Genomic DNA, 18,537 nt, shown 5'->3' with positions numbered 1-18,537 from the left:
TTGGCATCTGCTTTGACTGTTCACTCAGGAGATTATCCTATAAGAATACATTTTGATGAACATTTGTGGTGCTGAAGACAGAACAAAATAGAAGCTAAATCCGGTAAGTGTTGTGGTAGTGTTGATGTGCTGGAAGAGGACGACATGAAATTACACCTTCTTGATGTCCACAGAGGCTATAAATTCTCCCTGATAAAAGAAGACTGACAGACCTGAAGCATGCCATATGAAATTTCCGAACTCCAATGAAAATATTTAAAACCTTCCCATTTAAGATGAAGCAAATACACCCTCTTTTGGAACAGTGAAAAGGTTGGAGAAAAGGCTCGAAACCTTTGTTCCATTGGAATAACGGAAATAATTCCTTGGCTCAAGATCTACAACAGCCGTGTGAGAGTCTGCAATCTGTGCAAGGACACAGGCAGGTTGGATAGCATCAACCTAGGAGAGGGCAGAGATCAGAATTCTGGCTTGTAGCCCCTGAATAAGTCTATTATTCAGGAATCCGAGATGCTTTCTGGCTAGTTGTCCGCAAAGACCATCAGATGATTTTAGTTTTCCCTCCTGTAACATTAAGGGTGAGTGTCCAATGATTTTCATGTCCTAACAAAACGTACAAAAGACAAAGGCAAAAATGGAGAATAAATGTATACCCTTAAAGCGGAGTTCCACCCAAAAATGGAACTTCTGCTTTAAGTGACAGTGACCCCCTGACATGCCATTTGGCATGTCATTTTTTTTGGGAAGGGGGTGTGTGCGCAGTGTTTGCCTGGCTGTGGCTTCACAGCCGGGCGTCCACAGTAAGAATGCCAGCACCGTGGAGAGGAGAGTGGAGCTTCATACGCCAAAATCGCTGGACCGTGGGACAGGTGAATATCTGATTATTAGAAGTCAGCAGCTACACTTTTTGTAGCCGCTGACAAAAAAAAAAAATCATTTTCAGCGCAACTCTGCTTTAAAACTGTGTGCATGTCTAGATGGAAAGCAGATACTGTATATATAGTCACTTGATTATGGTTGCAGCGCCTTTTCTCAAGTCACCTTCTAGGGTCGTGAGAAACTTGCAAACAAAGGAGAGGGCACCTCCAATGTAGCTTTATTATCAACAGAATGAAACCATTTATGCACTTACTTCCAAGGATCACAAAGGACAGCAGGTATAATAATCAATCCAAGTGAACATCACCCCCAAGTCATGGCTGGGTGGGAACCTCAAAAGGAACAGAGCTAGTATAGCAAAGTTCCCTGGCAAACTCAGCTATACCCTTCCAGCTTTGACTGAGGAATGATGTGCACTTGGATTATTACACATGCTGGCCCCTTCTTGGTCCTTGTAGTGGAAGGGCATACATAGTTTTATTCTATTGATTAATAAAACTACACTTACCTTTTTGTTTATGTTCCAACACTGTTGCCTAGGTTAAAATTTAAGTGAATGCCTACACTATACATCAGCAGGAGCATGCCATAAGAACCCTACTGTCAGAACATTGAGCACTGCCTTTGACAACTGGCGTGGGAGAGATTTTTAACATCATGCATTTCAAAGAAGGTAAAACAACTTACCCCTGCCTCCATTAAATATACAGATCCCTCCATCCCTCCCATCATGGATTTTATTTCTTCTTAACGTCGGGTTGCTGTCTGTTTTTATCCAAACACCAGCCATTGCATTGTCAAAAATCTCATTGTCTTCAATGAAGCCAAGCCCTGTACAGAGAGTATCCCAGCATTATTAGTACATGAAAGTGAATATTCAGGAAAATAAGCAGTTTTTACACAAATTACTTACCAGAATTATACACGAGGATACCACCGTTCTGGCCTCCCCAGATTTTGTTCCGTCTAATTTTAGGATTGCTTCCAGTCCTAGATGAAAACAATTAAACATTTAATAAATACAATACATACAAAATATTTTAAGGCAGGCAATTTATATAAAATGTATTCATGTTTCAGTGTTACCTGAATTAATGTCATGCCCTGCAAATTTATAAAACAGATCTTAGTCAGCTCCACCAGTTCCAGCCAGACAACTTAAGGAGGTTTGCAGATACACCCTTTTCTCTTTGCTCCGGTTGTGTGTTGAGAGCCATATTGTAATCAATACTTCTGCCAGCTGAAACTGCCTTCTATTAACTGATAACATGTTTCTGCCTACAGAGCTTTATCAAAGAAAGCATCCATTCATACCTTTAGATGTGCAGCATGTCTATACCCACTAGGGTTGCACCAATACCATATATATATATATTTTTTTTTAAAGTACTGAGCCGGAAGACATCGGTTTTGGGGCATTTGCACAAGTACCGATGCACGTGCAAATACTTAGTATCAGCACCAATACCGGTACAACCTCAATACCCACAATAAGGGTGGAGGGAGTTTTGGGACTTTAACCACTTCCCGACCGCCTCATGCCGATATACATCGGCAGAAGGGCACATACAGGCAAAATCATGTACCTATACGTTGCATTTTAAGAGTTGGCAGGGGCGCGTGTGTCCAGGAAGGTCCGCGAGTCCGGTCGCAGGTCCCGCAGACTCGATCGCCGCGGGGATACCCGCGATCGCCTCACAGAGAGGAAGAATGGGGAGATGCTAAAGTAAACAAGCAGCTGTTCTGCCTAGCAACAGTGACACTGATCTCTGCTCCCTGTGATTGGAACAGAGATCAGTGATGTGCAAGACACAGCCACGCCCCCCAGTTAGCAACATGCCCCTAGGACACGCTTAACCCCTACACTGTCACCTAGTGGTTAACCCCTTCACTGCCAGTGTCATTTACACAGGAATCAGTGCATTTGTATAGCACCGATTGCTGTATAAATGACAATGGTCCCAAAAATGTGTCAAAAATATCCAATGTGTCCACCATGTCGCAGTCACGATAAAAAAAAAAAAAAAAAAAAAAAAAAACGCTGATCGCCGCCATTTAAATTTTTTTTTTTTATAAAAATGCCATAAAAAACTATCCCCTATTTTGTAAACGCTATAACTTTTGCGCAAACCAATCGTTTATTGCAAATTTTTTTACCAAAAATATGTAGAAGAATACGTATCGGCTTAAACTTAGGGAAAAAAATATATTTTATATAATTTTTGGGGATATTATCTATAGCAAAAAGTAAAAAATAATGCATCGCTCTTTTTTGTTTATAGCGCAAAAAATAAAAACGACGGGGGTGATCAAATACCACCAAAAGGAAGCTCTATTTGTGGGGGGAAAAAAAAGGACGTCAATTTTGTTTGGGTGCCATGTTGCATGACCGTGCAATTATCAGTTAAATCGGCGCAGTGCGGAATCGCAAAAAGTACTCTGGGCAGGAAGGGGATAAATTCTTCCGGGGGCTGAAGTGATTAAATGAGGCACATATGTGGTGTGCCTCCATCCCTGGTTCAGATGATAAAGTGAGACGTTTGGGACTTTAAATGAGGTCTATGGACAAGGTGGACATTGATGGAATAAAAGTACATATTTATTGGTCATCAAGAGCTGTATAAAGCATACCAATAACAATAAGCCTGAAATTATTTACTACGAACATATGTACGTATAACTAAAGTGATACAAAGTAGCCATTTTCAATGCACATTGGATGAATGAATCTTTATAGCCCTGTTCACATATAGTGCATTGGTGTGTATTTTACCGCACTGGATGAAAGAAGGTCACTATAGGACACAGAAAACATTTGGTTCCTGTGTGTCCTGTTAACGTTGCAACACATCATTGAGGTGCAGTGCAGTGAGCTGCAATAAAATGCAGACATGCTACATTTATTTTCAACTTACAGGAAGGGATCACATGTCACTGCAACACACTGCGCTGCTGTACAGTGACATAAAGTGTCACTTTGTGCATTTCAAATAAAGTTAAAACAAAAAGATTTAGTGTATGGGCAGTGCAAGCGGGCAATAAGTGAATCTGTGATGCACTACAAACACATTTTCTAAAAGGGGAGGAATTTTTATATGGCACATGTAAAATAGATGCAAAGTGATGCTGTTCCACTTATTCTTATGAAAGATATGCTTGCTGGAAACCGCAAACATGCAAGTTGGAATTAAAAATAAAATATGATCAAACATTCATATAGAGGACATACAAGCCACTAAAATGTTAGAAAGCACTTACCGTATTTATCGGCGTATAACACGCACTTTTTTCCCCTTAAAATCAGGGGAAAATCGCGGGTGCGTGTTAAACGCCGATCCTCTGTGATTTCTGGGCGGCTTTCGGCCTTTCTCGGCTGCCGAAAACCGCCGAGAGCGGCCAAAAGCCGCCGAAAGCCCCCGAGAAGGGCTAAGAGAGGCCAAAAGCCCCCCCGAGGACGGCCGAGAACTACCGGGCGCCGCCGAGATACAGAACAGCTCAGCGGCGCCATTTTTAAATATAAAAGCCAAGGCTGCAATGAGGACAGGGCTGTATGCCAAGGCTGCAATGAGGACAGGGCTGCATGACAAGGCTGCAAAGAGGACAGGGCTGCATGACAAGGCTGCAAAGAGGACAGGGCTGCATGACAAGGCTGCAATGAGGACAGGGCTGCATGACAAGGCTGCAATGAGGACAGGGCTGCATGACAAGGCTGCAATGAGGACAGGGCTGCATGACAAGGCTGCAATGAGGACAGGGCTGCATGACAAGGCTGCAATGAGGACAGGGCTGCATGACAAGGCTGCAATGAGGACAGGGCTGCATGACAAGGCTGCAATGAGGACAGGGCTGCATGACAAGGCTGCAATGAGGACAGGGCTGCATGACAAGGCTGCAATGAGGACAGGGCTGCATGACAAGGCTGCAATGAGGACAGGGCTGCATGACAAGGCTGCAATGAGGACAGGGCTGCATGACAAGGCTGCAATGAGGACAGGGCTGCATGACAAGGCTGCAATGAGGACAGGGCTGCATGACAAGGCTGCAATGAGGACAGGGCTGCATGACAAGGCTGCAATGAGGACAGGGCTGCATGACAAGGCTGCAATGAGGACAGGGCTGCATGACAAGGCTGCAATGAGGACAGGGCTGCATGACAAGGCTGCAATGAGGACAGGGCTGCATGACAAGGCTGCAATGAGGACAGGGCTGCATGACAAGGCTGCAATGAGGACAGGGCTGCATGACAAGGCTGCAATGAGGACAGGGCTGCATGACAAGGCTGCAATGAGGACAGGGCTGCATGACAAGGCTGCAATGAGGACAGGGCTGCATGACAAGGCTGCAATGAGGACAGGGCTGCATGACAAGGCTGCAATGAGGACAGGGCTGCATGACAAGGCTGCAATGAGGACAGGGCTGCATGACAAGGCTGCAATGAGGACAGGGCTGCATGACAAGGCTGCAATGAGGACAGGGCTGCATGACAAGGCTGCAATGAGGACAGGGCTGCATGACAAGGCTGCAATGAGGACAGGGCTGCATGACAAGGCTGCAATGAGGACAGGGCTGCATGACAAGGCTGCAAATGACACTGACAAGGCTTCAGATGGACACTGATAAGGCTGCATTGATGGGCATTTAAATGTAAGTTTTTTCCTTAAATTTCCCTCCTAAACTTGGGGTGCGTGTTATATGCCAATAAATACGGTACTTCAAATCTCTCTCTCTGACGACTGAAAATGTATTAAATATAGGTTTTATAAGGTTCCTCTGTAACTAGCAATGTGTTTTATAGAAGGGGCTGCAACATCAAAATCAGAGAACATCTTGTTTTCAATATAAAAGCAAAGCATTCTATGAACAGTGTCAGCTTCAAGTGAATAGTCCCCAGTGCAGTGTGCAGAGAGGAAGCAGTCTGCACACGATCTGGTAGATCCTGGCTATCAGCTTCCAAAGCAGCCCCTCAGGTATGAAATATGCAAAAATTATATTGTTGGACCAATGTAAGTATGTAAATAAGGCTCATACTTGGAGTTGGGCTTTACATCTTATTTTCCACATCATAACCTATCCCTAGCTAAATTGGATTTTTAGTTTAATGGCAAAATCCTTTTCTTGGTGTACATTATGGGGTACAGAGCGTCTTTATATGGATTATGAATAGGGTTATGCTGCCACCTTAAGGTGACTGAACACTAGCAAAAACCAAGACAGGAAGTCCCCCGCCTAGGCATAACCCCTCCCGGTTCAGTTTTTGTAGCAAGCCATGAACCACAAAGAAAGAGGTGCAGGATCTCTGTGTACAGTGAGATGTACTAAAAAGGATTTTACAGTTAAATCAAAAATCCTATTTTCTTTATTGTACATTAGGTGAAACATCTTTATATCCATTACAAATAGGGATGTGCCAATGCACTGAACCTGAACTACGAAGTTGGGGATGGATAAAAAGTGCTCTTCTTGGTAAAGTTTAGAAATTTTCTTTGGAAATACTAGGGCTACCTAGGTTTCAGCTGGATGAGATTACAGACGCCCCATTGGTGTAGACCCTATGGATTAGATCAGTTTCCCTGTCTGTGCCTTGGAGGGGGCACAAATGGTGATCTGCCAGCCATAGGTTTTAGTACAGTGTCTAGAGACAGCTGATTATACTGCAGGGTAAATCAGTTAGAAGGGGGTACGGAGTTAAGATAAGTGGAGCTCCGATATACTCCTTCTGTCCACATGGGTAAGTGATTAAGTAGTTTAGTACCCATGTGAATGGCACAATCTTATAGCAACTATAAGGAAATTCATCATGCTAAAGAGTGAACAATTGTGAACATCAACCGTTTTAGGTTACATTAAGGTATGTAAAATAACTGGCTCAAACAAGCTGATTGGTAGATGACAGAGGCATTTGTTATTTGATAACTCTTTGAAAGGAGAGATGGCTAAGGAAACGACTTTCAATACACTCCCGTTATCAGAGATGCCAGATGTAGACCTGAGACCGCCAATTTCAGGGGAAATTAGTAGTGTATGTTCACGCGAGACAGACATACAGAGAGTTTCTAGTATAGCTACTACCCTTCTGTCCATAATAAGGAGACTGGAAAGAGGACCCTTTCACACATTTGAGAATGTTGTATTCTCTGTGGAATGGGATTTCAATGCCCAGCAGAAGGTGCTTCACGTGGAAGCAATGGAAGAAATGTAGGATGATCTTTTTTTGGGGATTAAAGTTACTGCCCTTTAATAATGGTCACAGCATAGTTCCGAAGCAGCAGCTATGAAGCTTCATGGTGTGCCAATACCAACAGCGGTGAAGGATTCAAGGAAATTAATTTGGGTGACTGGTCACTCGTATTTATTCTGCTCATGGAGGCAGTACAAAGGGAAATTGCTGAAAATCTTATGTTTCCAGCTGAAGTGGTTAGCATTTGCAGGAGCGGTAAACTGGGAACGCGTTGAGAGAATTTGTATAATAGGGTAATCATAATCAATGTATTCAGACGGTCTTCACTTTTCTTTACATTCATGCTTTTCTCATTAACCTACACTCATTACTCCATAACGACAAAGTGAAAACAATTTTAGAAATGTCTGAATTTATTAAAAAGAAAAAAAAAACTGAAATGCCATATGTACTTAAGTAATCAGACCCTTCACTCGGTACTTTGTTGAAGCACATTTGCCAGCAATTACAGCCTCAAGACATTTTGGGTATGACGCTACAATCTTTGCGCACCTGGATTGGGGGAAATTTATGCCATTCTACTTTGCAAATCTTCTCAAGCTTAGTCAGGTTGGATGGGGACAGTCAGACAACCATTTTCAGGTGTTTCCAGAGATGTTCAATAAGGTTCTAGTCTGGGCCCCTCAGGGACATTCACAGTGTTGTCCCCAAGCTACTCCTGTGTTGTCTTAGCTGTGTGCTTAGGATCATTGTCATGTTGGAAGGTGAACCTTTGTCCCTTGGAGGTCTTGAGCACTGTGGAGAAGGTTTTCATTGATATCGCTGTACTTTGTTCCATTCAGTTTTCCCTCAGCCCTAACCATTCTCCCAGTCCTTGCTGCTAAAAAGAAAACGCCATAGCATGATGCTACCACCACCATTCTTTACTGTAGGGATGGCATTGGGCAGGTGATGAGTGGTGCCTGGTTTCCTCCAGACATAACATTTAGAAACAAGGATAAACAGTTGTTGTTTTATCAGACCAGAGAATCTTGTTCCTCAGTCAGAGATCTTCAGGTGCTTTTTTGCAAATTCCAAGCAGGCTTTTATACGTTTTGCACTGAAGAGAGGCTTCCGTCTAGCCACTCTGCCATAAAGCTCAGATCGGTAGAGGGCTGCAGTGGTGGTTGTCCATTTGAAACTTTGTCCCATCTCCACACAGGATCTCTGGAGCACAGTCAGACTGACCATCAGGTTCTTGGTCACCTCTTACGAAGACCCTTCACCCCCTACTGCTCAGTTTGGTCAGGTGACCAGCGCGTCGAAGAGTCCTGGTTGTGCCAAACTTCTGTATTTGGAACATTTGAGAATTATGTAGGCTGCTCTGCTCTTGGAACCCTTAAGTGCAGATATATATATATATATATATATATTTATTTATTTTTTTAGCTTTCCCCAGATCTGCGCCTTGCAATAATCCCGTCTGAGTTATGCAGGCAGTTTCAGTTTTCTGCTGTGAGGCCTTTTATAGAGAGGCGTGTTCCTTTCCAAATCAGGTCCAATAAAATTTAATTTGCCAGAGGTAGACTCCAATGAAGGTGTAGAAATGTCTCAGCACCAGTAAATAGAGAAAGGGAAGCCATTGAGGTAAATTTCAACTGTTGGTGCAATGGGCCTGCAAACTTATGACAATGTTACATTTCAGCTTTTTTTTTTTTTTATACACATTTGCAAACATTTCTAAAATTCTGTATTCACTTTATCATTATTGGTTACAGAATATAGATTAAGGAGGAGGAAAAAAAAAAGAATTTAAACAACTGTATCAGGCTGCAACATAAAAAAATTGAAAAAAGTGAAGGGGGGTCTTAATATTTTATGAATGCACTGCATCAGTGGGGAGTCTCTCCTGGTGTTACTAGGGAGGAGTCACCAGACAAAGGTGCCAGCAGAGACTACCCCATGGACCATACCAGTCTACTGCAGGACCAAATAGGGGGTCCAATCCTATTGGGGAAGGCCTTGACTAACAGGGAAGCCCGGGGGGGGGGGGGGGGGGGTACTTCCTGGCTTGTTTTTTGCCAGTGTCCAATCACCTGGAGGTGGCTGCAGAACCCCATTCGTAATGACTATAAAAGACGCTCCCATGATTTTCTCAACAAAATTAGCCTATAGCCTTTTTATTTAGTAGAAGTTGCTAATTGCCTACACATATACTCTCCTCTTGCACAGCACATGTAACATTAGACATTAGACATATCAATGGACATCTTAGTTTTTAGGTCGAACTCTAGTAGTTACTGCAACATATAAAATAGAGGAATTGGTAAAGAGTAAGAACTCTTGCAGAACACTTTTCTAAAATTATATTAACTATAAGAATGTTGGGGATGCTGTTTTGCAGTGACCAAAGTGCTGCTTTAAGTAGTATTGTCCTGTCATTCAGTCAGATATGAGAGGCATGGTGTCCCACTCAGTGCTTAAAGGGAACCTGAAGGGAAACATAAGCTTGTAAAACGACTGCCATATTTGCAATGTGTATCAATGCTCCATGCCAACAATGTTCAAACACCACAAATCCACTGTTAGGAGATTGCAAAAACACACTGTTGTCATCTCATTGACAGTCTTTGATCCAGGACATCCTTCTGTGTCTATTGCTGGGTTGTCAGACAGACTTCCTTCCAACTGATTTTTCCTGCCCCAGACTCTAAAATACAATAAGCTCTTCTGCTACTTTCCCTGCTGTTCATTTAAAAACGATGTTCTCTAAAGCATGCCAGGGAACTGAGAGGGGAATGGTTGACCAACAATGTTCCACTCAGCGGCCCAGTCAGCATAGTGCACACATCAGCATCACTACTGAGTGGATGAATATCTGAATGACTGCTCCAAGGGGGCAGGAAAGTACTGGGGTAGGTTCTATATATAATCACTTTGTCAATAAAAGCCATTATCAGGTTTGCTTTAAAAAGTGACTCAGCCCCTAAACTAATACAGTGAATAGATGTGCTGCAAGGCATAATGTAAACACTTACCTCCCCCGCTGCCCATGCTGTCAAATGCTACTCTCCCAAAGTTAAACCACATGAAGTCTCTCCAGAAAGAACAATTCTGGGAGAGAAGTCCTCTAAAAATTCCTTCACAAACCAAGCGTTAATCTCCTGGTCATCTACTGCATTCAGCGGTTCCCCCTTCTGATCACTACGGGATACAGTACCTGCACATAGGGATCAGCAGGAGAAAATGGAGACCAGGAAGTTTCGGAAGGGATTTCAGGTGACAAATTCAATTCACTAGAGCAGCATTTGGCAGAGGGTCATTTTAGCATCTACTTTATTCTTTGCAAGTAGATTTCTTTATGGATGGAGCAAAGTTCAAAACATAGCTAGACACATTGTGGGGAAAAAAGTGAGGGTAAAGCAGCATATTTGCCTGGAATGTCGTCAGACGTCAATATTCCGAGTAATTGTTTGCGAGTTCAGCACCTGCTAGCATCATAACATTTTATGGTGAAAAAAAGCAGGTAGGAATTTCTACCTATACAGGAAATTGCTTACCGTATTTGAACCCCAGAATACATATGATTATAGATGTCATTGTCTTCTAGTACTCCATGTCCGTTGTCATAGAAGTATACACCGACCTAAGAGAAAATTTGTATTTTGTTACAAATGCAGACAGTATTTGACTGGCCGTACATTCTGTTTACATGCATCTGGAATACAAAAACCAGTAGTCTTCCCTGCTATTTCTGGTCGCAGCCACTTAAGCTAGTACATCATTGATTCCTGGGATATCTAGGTCATTGATCACAGAAGTCTTTGGGCATCGAATGCGGGTACGATCACAAGATTTCCTGACCAGAAGCGACGCAATCGACACTATTTCCTCCATCGCTCCTTTGCCCAGCCGCACTTCATTTTCCTTACGGGTTCTCTGTTGATCGACAGGTTGCCATAACATAGGGGTGGGAACTTCCGCTGATACCGCCATAGCTATGGCAACCTGTAATCAAGAAAGTGTGCCGAGCGGTATCATTACTGCACAAATGCAAGATCGGGAGGTGCATGCTGGGTAGCCAGCTGCACAGAATCCCAGAAATAGACAGGAGTGGGCTTCAGATTCCCACATCTTCGATTACCATTGCCTGCCTGATCATGTAAGAAATTACAGATGAAAAAAATAAAAATAAATGTATGAAGACAGTTTGGACAAAATCTTAATTATATAGTATGAGTACTAAGAATCAAAGGGGTGCTTGGTTTTATGTTTAAATAAAAAAACGTTTAGGAGACTGGAGCTCCGCCTTAAATGTAATCTTATGTACTCCTAAAGGGGTTGTAAACCCTTGTTTAAAATAAAAAAACAAGAAACATGTCATACTTACCTCCACTGTGCAGTTTGTTTTGCAGTGTGGCCCCAAACCTCCTCTTCTGGGGTCCCCCAACAGCGCTGGTGGCTCCTCCCCGCATTGGGTGTCCACATTGGAGAAGCACTCTCCTTGATGAACACCCATGGGCACGCTCCCGAGTCCTGCATCTGTGTCCCTTCACATAGAATGAAACACTCTGCCCCACCCCCCAGAACTGCGTTATTGGATTTGTTCGACAGCAGTGGGAGCCAGTGGATGCGCTATCAATCTATCCAATCAGGATACGAGACACCAGCTACAGATGGTGTGCTCGTTTCCAGCCAGAGAAAGATCCATGCCAGGTAAGTAAAACGGGGCTGCAGCACTACAGGTATACAACCCCTTAAAAGCATATGAAGCAGAAACCCTCTGTACAGAGAACTAATATTTTAGAACAGCAGGTCATTGCTATTGGTGGTTTATGGGAGGGCACTGGAGCCATTTATTGTCATAGTGGGCCCCACCAAAACGTCAAACCTCTTACATACAGCTTTTCACAAATTAGAATGTTACAATTACTGAAACACACACTCTCAGAACAGACTATAATAGATTAGCATCACCATGGAACCCACCAGAGAAGAATTTACCCCTTACCTGTTTTCCACTGTGTATCCTGTTCCTTCGTAACACCGGAGTGCTTCCCGTTGTTACCCAAACTCCAGCTAATGTGTTACTATAGACCTCATTCTCTTCAATTACGCCCTGTCCTTTCTCATGCTGGGAATTAGAGAGAACATGACATAGCAGTGTGGAGTTTTTAATTTTTTTTTTTTTAAAAGACATTCTTACATTTTCTATATAAAAAAAAAAATGCTCTATAGCAGTACAGCCGATTCCTTAACTATATAGTAGTTAAAGTGATCCTGTTACTACACAATGCCTAGGCTGGAGGCATTGAGTGAAAACATTGCGTTACAAATAGGATGCAGCAAAAAAAATTGATTTTAATAATCAGGAAGCAAGAAAAGTAAGTAGGAGGAGATGCTTGTTTTACAATCTGGGTGATGTGTACTGTTGGACTCCAAGTACTGTGATCATGGGTATTTTTAGTTTCGGTATGCTAAATACAATCAGCTGTAAACACCAGGGAAATGCAACGTGGTGCTATGAAGCCAGGCCTAAATAAACTAGGAACCATTTGTAGAGTTTTTTGGTCTTCTCAACTTTAGCCATTTCATGACTTATAACTTATTTAATATTTTTATTTTATAATTACAATAACTTACCACATAGATTCCTCCGTGTTGGCCATCGTGGATTTTATTATGCCTGACAATGGGGCAGCTGTTTGTACGTATCTGTATTCCTGCTAAAGCATTGCCTGTTGAGAATAAAGTAAATCCATGTTAAGAGACAAGCAGTACACAAATATTGTATAAAAGTATGAATTCCAAAAAGGTAAAAAAAATGCATACCATAAATGTCATTTTCTTCTATAAGGCCTCTTCCGTCACCAAAGATGTACACGCCACCTTGGTTTCCATTAAAAATTGCATTTCCCCTTGAAGAAAAAAATAATTTTAGTCAGTAGCTGTTTAGACTAATAAAACACGACACCGACCAAAATGGCCAAACTTCTCTTTTTACCATTATGTTTAAAGGAGAAGTTCACTTAAAAAAAAAAAAAAAAGTCATGCATGCAGTTTTTAATCTTGATAAGTTTGGTATATATTTACTCTAACATCACCTTTTATATTTTACCAAAAAACAGGGCATTATATTGTGTTTGTGTGCACTAAAATTCGCTGTAGTGTATTTTTTCCTGAAAACTTGCATTTGATAAAAGGCTGTGCAAATATCGCAGCATAAAAAATTGCAAGAGCCTCCATTTTATTCTCCGGTTCCAATGCTTTCAAAAAATATATATGTTGTTTTGGGTTTACAAATAATTTTCTAGCAAAAAATGCTGATTTTAGTGTGGGTGTGTGAAAAATGTACAAATTGACCCAGGCAGCAAGTGGTTAATTCATAGCAAGGGTGCCAATAATATTTTACAAAGCTTTAAAATTCTGTAGAATACATCAACTTTACAGCTACAGGAAAAGCGTGACATCTCATTTGATAAAAACTCTTCATCTTGGCCAAAGACTGGTATGAAGTAGTAATAGGATGACACTGCTGCTCCAGAGAATTGTATATGCAGTGCTTTCTCTGTTCAACTTGCAATACTGATTAATGTTCAAAAGGGAGACAATTTCTGGAACAGCCTGCCTTTTTATCTGCATCCATTATTTGAACAATACCACAAAAGCAAATGTTATTTACTGCTTACCGTATGGTTGGGTCACTATTTGAGGTAATCCATACACCAGCAAAATTGTTTGCATAGATTTTGTTCTCCAAGAACTGTCCTCTCCCTTTTTCATGGACGTATATCCCTCCCGTTTGACCGTGGTGAATTTCACACCTGACCACCGTGGGATTGGCATAGGCTTTCACCTCAAAACCTGCTATTCGATTCCTATGGATGTTGCAGCTTTCGAAGTAACCCTGCAGAAAACCACGGAGGGTAAAATTCAACAATTTTATAATGAAATGATGGGGGGAGAAAGTATATGTGAAAGCAGGCAAACCAAAACATAGCTGGGGGGGGGGGGGGGGGGGATTTAATAAAGTTGATGATATGCCATTTTTCTGGCAATTATCCCTCTTGCTGATTCATGAAGCATTTGCCACACTTGGGGGTAGATTTACTAGGGCTGGTGTACTCAGAATGTGGTGCAGCTGTGCATGGTGGCCAATCAGCTTTATTTAACCACTAAAGGACCGAGCCTCTTTCTGAGATTTGTTTGTTTTGTTTTTTTGCTAGAAAATTACTTAGAACCCCCAAACATTTTAGAATTTTTGTTTCCCAACACCCTAGAAAATAAAATGGCAGTCATTGCAATACTTTTGGTCACACCGTATTTGCACAGCGGTCTTACAAGCGTACAAAAAAAAAAAAAAAAACACCACAATTACACGTTTTCTCCAATTAAAAAAAATAAATAAAAAACAGGAAGGTTAGCCCAATTTTATTTTATATTGTGAAAGATGTTGTTAAGCCGAGTAAATTGATAATCAACATGTCACGCTTCAAAATTGTGCCCGCTCGTGGAATGGTGACAAACTTTTACACTTAATCTCCATAGGAAAAAAAATTCTACAGGTTGCATGTTTTGAGTTACAGAGGAGGTCTAGGGCTAGAATTCTTGCTCTTGTTCTACCGATTGCAGTGATACCTCACATGTGTGGTTTGAACACCGTTTTCATATGTGGGCGCTACTCACGTATGCGTTCGCTTCTGCACACAAGCTCAGCGGGACGGGCGCATTTAAAAAAAAATGTTCTTATTTATTTTACCTTTTATTTTTACACTGTTCTTTTAAAAAAAAATGTGTCACTTTTATTCCTATTACAAGGAATGTAAACATCCCTTGTAATAGAAAAAAAAGCTACACTAAAATACAAAAAAAAAAAGGTAATATATATAAATATATATATATTTTTTTTTTTTTTGCAAATGACAAAGGGCCCTTTAAGAGATATGGGTGGAAGTGACTGACGTCACTTCTGCCCTGCAATAGTATGGAGACGGGTGAAACTTCTTCACAGCTTCACAGATGGACTATTTACTAATTAGGCAACTTTTTAAGGCAATTGGTTCCACTAGATTTTAGTTAGGGGTATCAGAGTAAAGGGGGCTGAAAACAAACGCACACTACACTTTTCAGATATTTGTAAAAAAAAAAAAAAAAAAAAAAAAAATTGAAAAACATTTATCATTTTTCTTTCACTTCACAATTATGTGCCACTTTGTATTGGTCTATCACATAAAATCCCAATATAATACATTTATCAAGTTTTTGGTTGTAACATGACAAAATTTGGAAAATTTCAAGTGGTATGAATACTTTTTCAAGGCACTGTATATAATCAATCTACAGTGGGGACAGAAAGTATTCAGACCCCCTTAAATTTTTCACGCTTTGTTATATTGAAGCCATTTGCTAAAATCATTTAAGTTCATTTTTTTGCCTTATTGTACACACAGCACCCCATATTGACAGAAAAACACAGAATTGTTGACATTTTTGCAGATGTATTAAAAAAGAAAAACTGAAATATCACCTGGTGTTAAGTATTCAGACCCTTTGCTGTGACACTCATATATTTAACTCGGGTGCTGCCCATTTCTTCTGATCATCCTTGAGATGGTTCTACACCTTTATTTGAGTCCAGCTGTGTTTGATTATACTGATCGGACTTGATTAGGAAAGCCACACACCTGTCTATACAAGACCTTACAGCTCACAGTGCATGTCAGAGCAAATGAGAATCATGAGGTCAAAAGGAACTGCCTGAAGAGCTCAGAGACACAATTGTGGAAAGGCACAGATCTGGCCAAGGTTACCAAAAAAATTCTGCTGCACTTAAGGTTCCTAGGAGCACAGTGGCCTCCATAATCCTTAAATTGAAGATGTTTTGGATGACCAGAACCCTTCCTAGAGCTGGCCGTCTGGCCAAACTGAGCTATCGGGGGGAGAAGAGCCTTGGTGAGAGAGATAAAGAAGAACCGAAAGATCACTGTGGCTGAGCTTCAGAGATGCAGTCAGGAAGATGGGAGAAAGTTGTAGAAAGGCAACCATCACAGCAGCCCTCCACCAGTTGGGGCTTTATGGCAGAGTTGCCCGACTGAAGCCTCTGCTCAGTCCAAGACACATGAAAGCCACATGGAGTTTGCTAAAAAAAAAAAAAAAAAAAAAAAAACACCTGAAGGACTCAAAGATGGTCAGAAATAAGATTCTTTGGTCTGAGGAGACCAAGATAGAACTTTTTGGCCTTAAAGCGGGATTCCGCTGCCGTTTTTTTTTTTTTACCTGTGTCACTGGTGGGCGATTTCTACGGTGTCTTTGCAGTCACGATCGGCGTCTTTTTAACCCCCAGCGTGACGATTTCATTGCTAAGGAAAACTTTTAAAAAAAGCAGTCCTGCGGTTTCCATTTTCACTGTGGGCGTTTGAAGCCCACAGGCATTTACTTCCTGGATGCGATGACGCTGAGCTCCCAGCATCCACCGCTCCATCTCGCACATGCTCATTGAGTGTCCTCTTTGTTTTCCTTCCTCTTGCCTCGTGTGCTATAGTGGTAATGGCAGATAGAGCTGCCTGCCCACTTTCAAAATGGCAATTTCGGACATGTTCTCGTCACGTGACCGGCGTCCTCCTTCCGAAATCTCACGAGATTTCGGCATGACTGTGTCCCCCACTGATTCCTGGGAAATAGCTAAAAAAAAGTTCCCAGGGACCATTGCGAAGCCGATAAACACGCCTACTCCCACGGGAGGAGAGCCTGGAAGTCTGCATAAACATTAAAAATAAAAGGTAAATACTGCATATTATTTTATTTCAATGGTCATAACTGCATCTATGTTCCAAAGCCATTTGAATAAGATGAACTTGCAATTTTCTGTACAAAACCGCTTTAATTCTAAGCAGCATGTGTGGAAAAAAACAGGCACTGCTCCTCACCTGTCCAATACAGTCCCAACAGTGAAGCATGGTGGTGGCAGCATCATGCAGTGGGGGTGCTTTTCAGCTGCAGGGACAGGACGACAATTGGTTGAAATCGAGCAAAAGATGAATGCAGCCAAGTACAGGGATAGCCTGGATGAAAACCTTCTCCAGAGTGCTCAGGACCTCAGACTGGGCCGAAGGTTTACCTTCCAAGACAACGACTTTAAGCACACAGCTAAAATAACGAAGGAGTGGCCTAATAACTCAGTGACTGTTCTTGAATGGCCCAGCCAGAGCCCTGACTTAAACCCAATTGAACATCTCTGGAGAGACCTAAAAATGGCTGTCCACCAATGTTTACCATCCAACCTGACAGAACTGGAGAGGATCTGCAAGGAGGAATGGCAGAGGATCCCCAAATCCTGGTGTGAAAAACTTGTTGCATCTTTCCCAAAAAGACTCATGGTTGTATTAGATCAAAAGGGGGCTTCTACTAAATACTGAGCAAAGGGTCTGAATACTTAGGACCATGTGATATTTCAGTTTTTCTTTTTTAATAAATCTGCAAAAATGTCAACAATTCTGTGTTTTTCTGTCAATATGGGGTGCTGGGTGTACATTAATGAGGAAAAAAAAAATAATTAAATGATTTTAGCAAATGGCTGCAATATAACAAAGTGAAAAATTTAAGGGGGTCTGAATACTTTCCGTCCCCACTGTATATAGACAAAAATCTATATCATAATTTGTAGACCAACGTTCACACAGACAAAACACACCGAATTGGGTTATTTTTGAAATATTTAAATATAGCATTTGGCCTAAATTTATGAAGATTGATTTGCAAAATTGTATAACAACAAATTTTTTTCTCCCCCAAAGTTATCAGTATTTTTGTTTCTATAGCCAAAAAAATAAAAAATAAAACCCTATGAAGATCACCAAAATAAAGCTATATCTGTGTGAACAAAATGATAATCTTATTTGGGCACAGTGTTGCATGACTAGGAATTGCCAGTTAAAGTAGTGCAGTGACTAATAGCATGAAGGGGGTAAACTTTTCTGGAGGTGAAGTGGTTAAATCCTTAACAGTGTATAAGTGCTGCCATCTTCAACTAACTGTACACTGGCAAATAAAAAAAGAAGCCAAGCCATCCCCTCCCTATTGATCAACTTGGGTACAACCAGCCTGCTGGAGTCTCTTCCAGTTATCACTAACAATCCGCATCTTCTCCCGGAGGGACAGCTCTCCCCCCCCCCCCCCCTCCCCCTCCGGAATACAATGGCTCAACAGGAGGGATTTCTTTGTCAGCACTGTCTGTGTTGATGGGGCAAGCATGCCAATTTCTTTCCTGCAACCTTTGCACCATTTGCACCATCTATGGCCTGCCTTAGTTTTGTAGCGAACCATAAACCACAATACAGAGGGGTGGTATCGCAGTCCCATGATGTACTTCAAGAAATAGATTTTACAGGTAAGCGAAAAATCCCAATTTCTTAATCATACATGTAGGGACTCAGAGCTTCTTTCTAAACCCTTATGAAAAGGGACGTCCCAAACTAGAACATGTGGGGAAGGAAACACACCAA

General features: G+C 41.6%; 1 protein-coding gene across 5 annotated transcripts in view; it reads right to left on the bottom strand.

Annotated features, from left to right (window-relative positions):
* Positions 1–18,537, bottom strand: part of FBXO11 (F-box protein 11) — a 130,069-nt gene that overhangs the window by 14,716 nt on the left and 96,816 nt on the right. For all 5 annotated transcript variants that reach the window (XM_077485612.1, XM_077485610.1, XM_077485608.1 and 2 more), the window contains 7 exons: positions 13,726–13,943; positions 12,869–12,954; positions 12,680–12,774; positions 12,048–12,170; positions 10,597–10,682; positions 1,793–1,869; positions 1,567–1,710 (listed from right to left, as the gene is read on the bottom strand). In XM_077485612.1, coding sequence (XP_077341738.1) covers positions 1,567–1,710; positions 1,793–1,869; positions 10,597–10,682; positions 12,048–12,170; positions 12,680–12,774; positions 12,869–12,954; positions 13,726–13,943 — 829 coding nt within the window. The remainder of the gene's footprint in view (positions 1–1,566; positions 1,711–1,792; positions 1,870–10,596; positions 10,683–12,047; positions 12,171–12,679; positions 12,775–12,868; positions 12,955–13,725; positions 13,944–18,537) is intronic.

This window comes from Lithobates pipiens, unplaced genomic scaffold (assembly GCF_037356315.1).
Source record: "Lithobates pipiens isolate NorthernLeopardFrog02 unplaced genomic scaffold, aLitPip1_a1.2 Scaffold_18, whole genome shotgun sequence".
Taxonomy (NCBI): Eukaryota; Metazoa; Chordata; class Amphibia; order Anura; family Ranidae; genus Lithobates; species Lithobates pipiens.
This window is presented reverse-complemented; position numbering and strand designations above follow the sequence as displayed.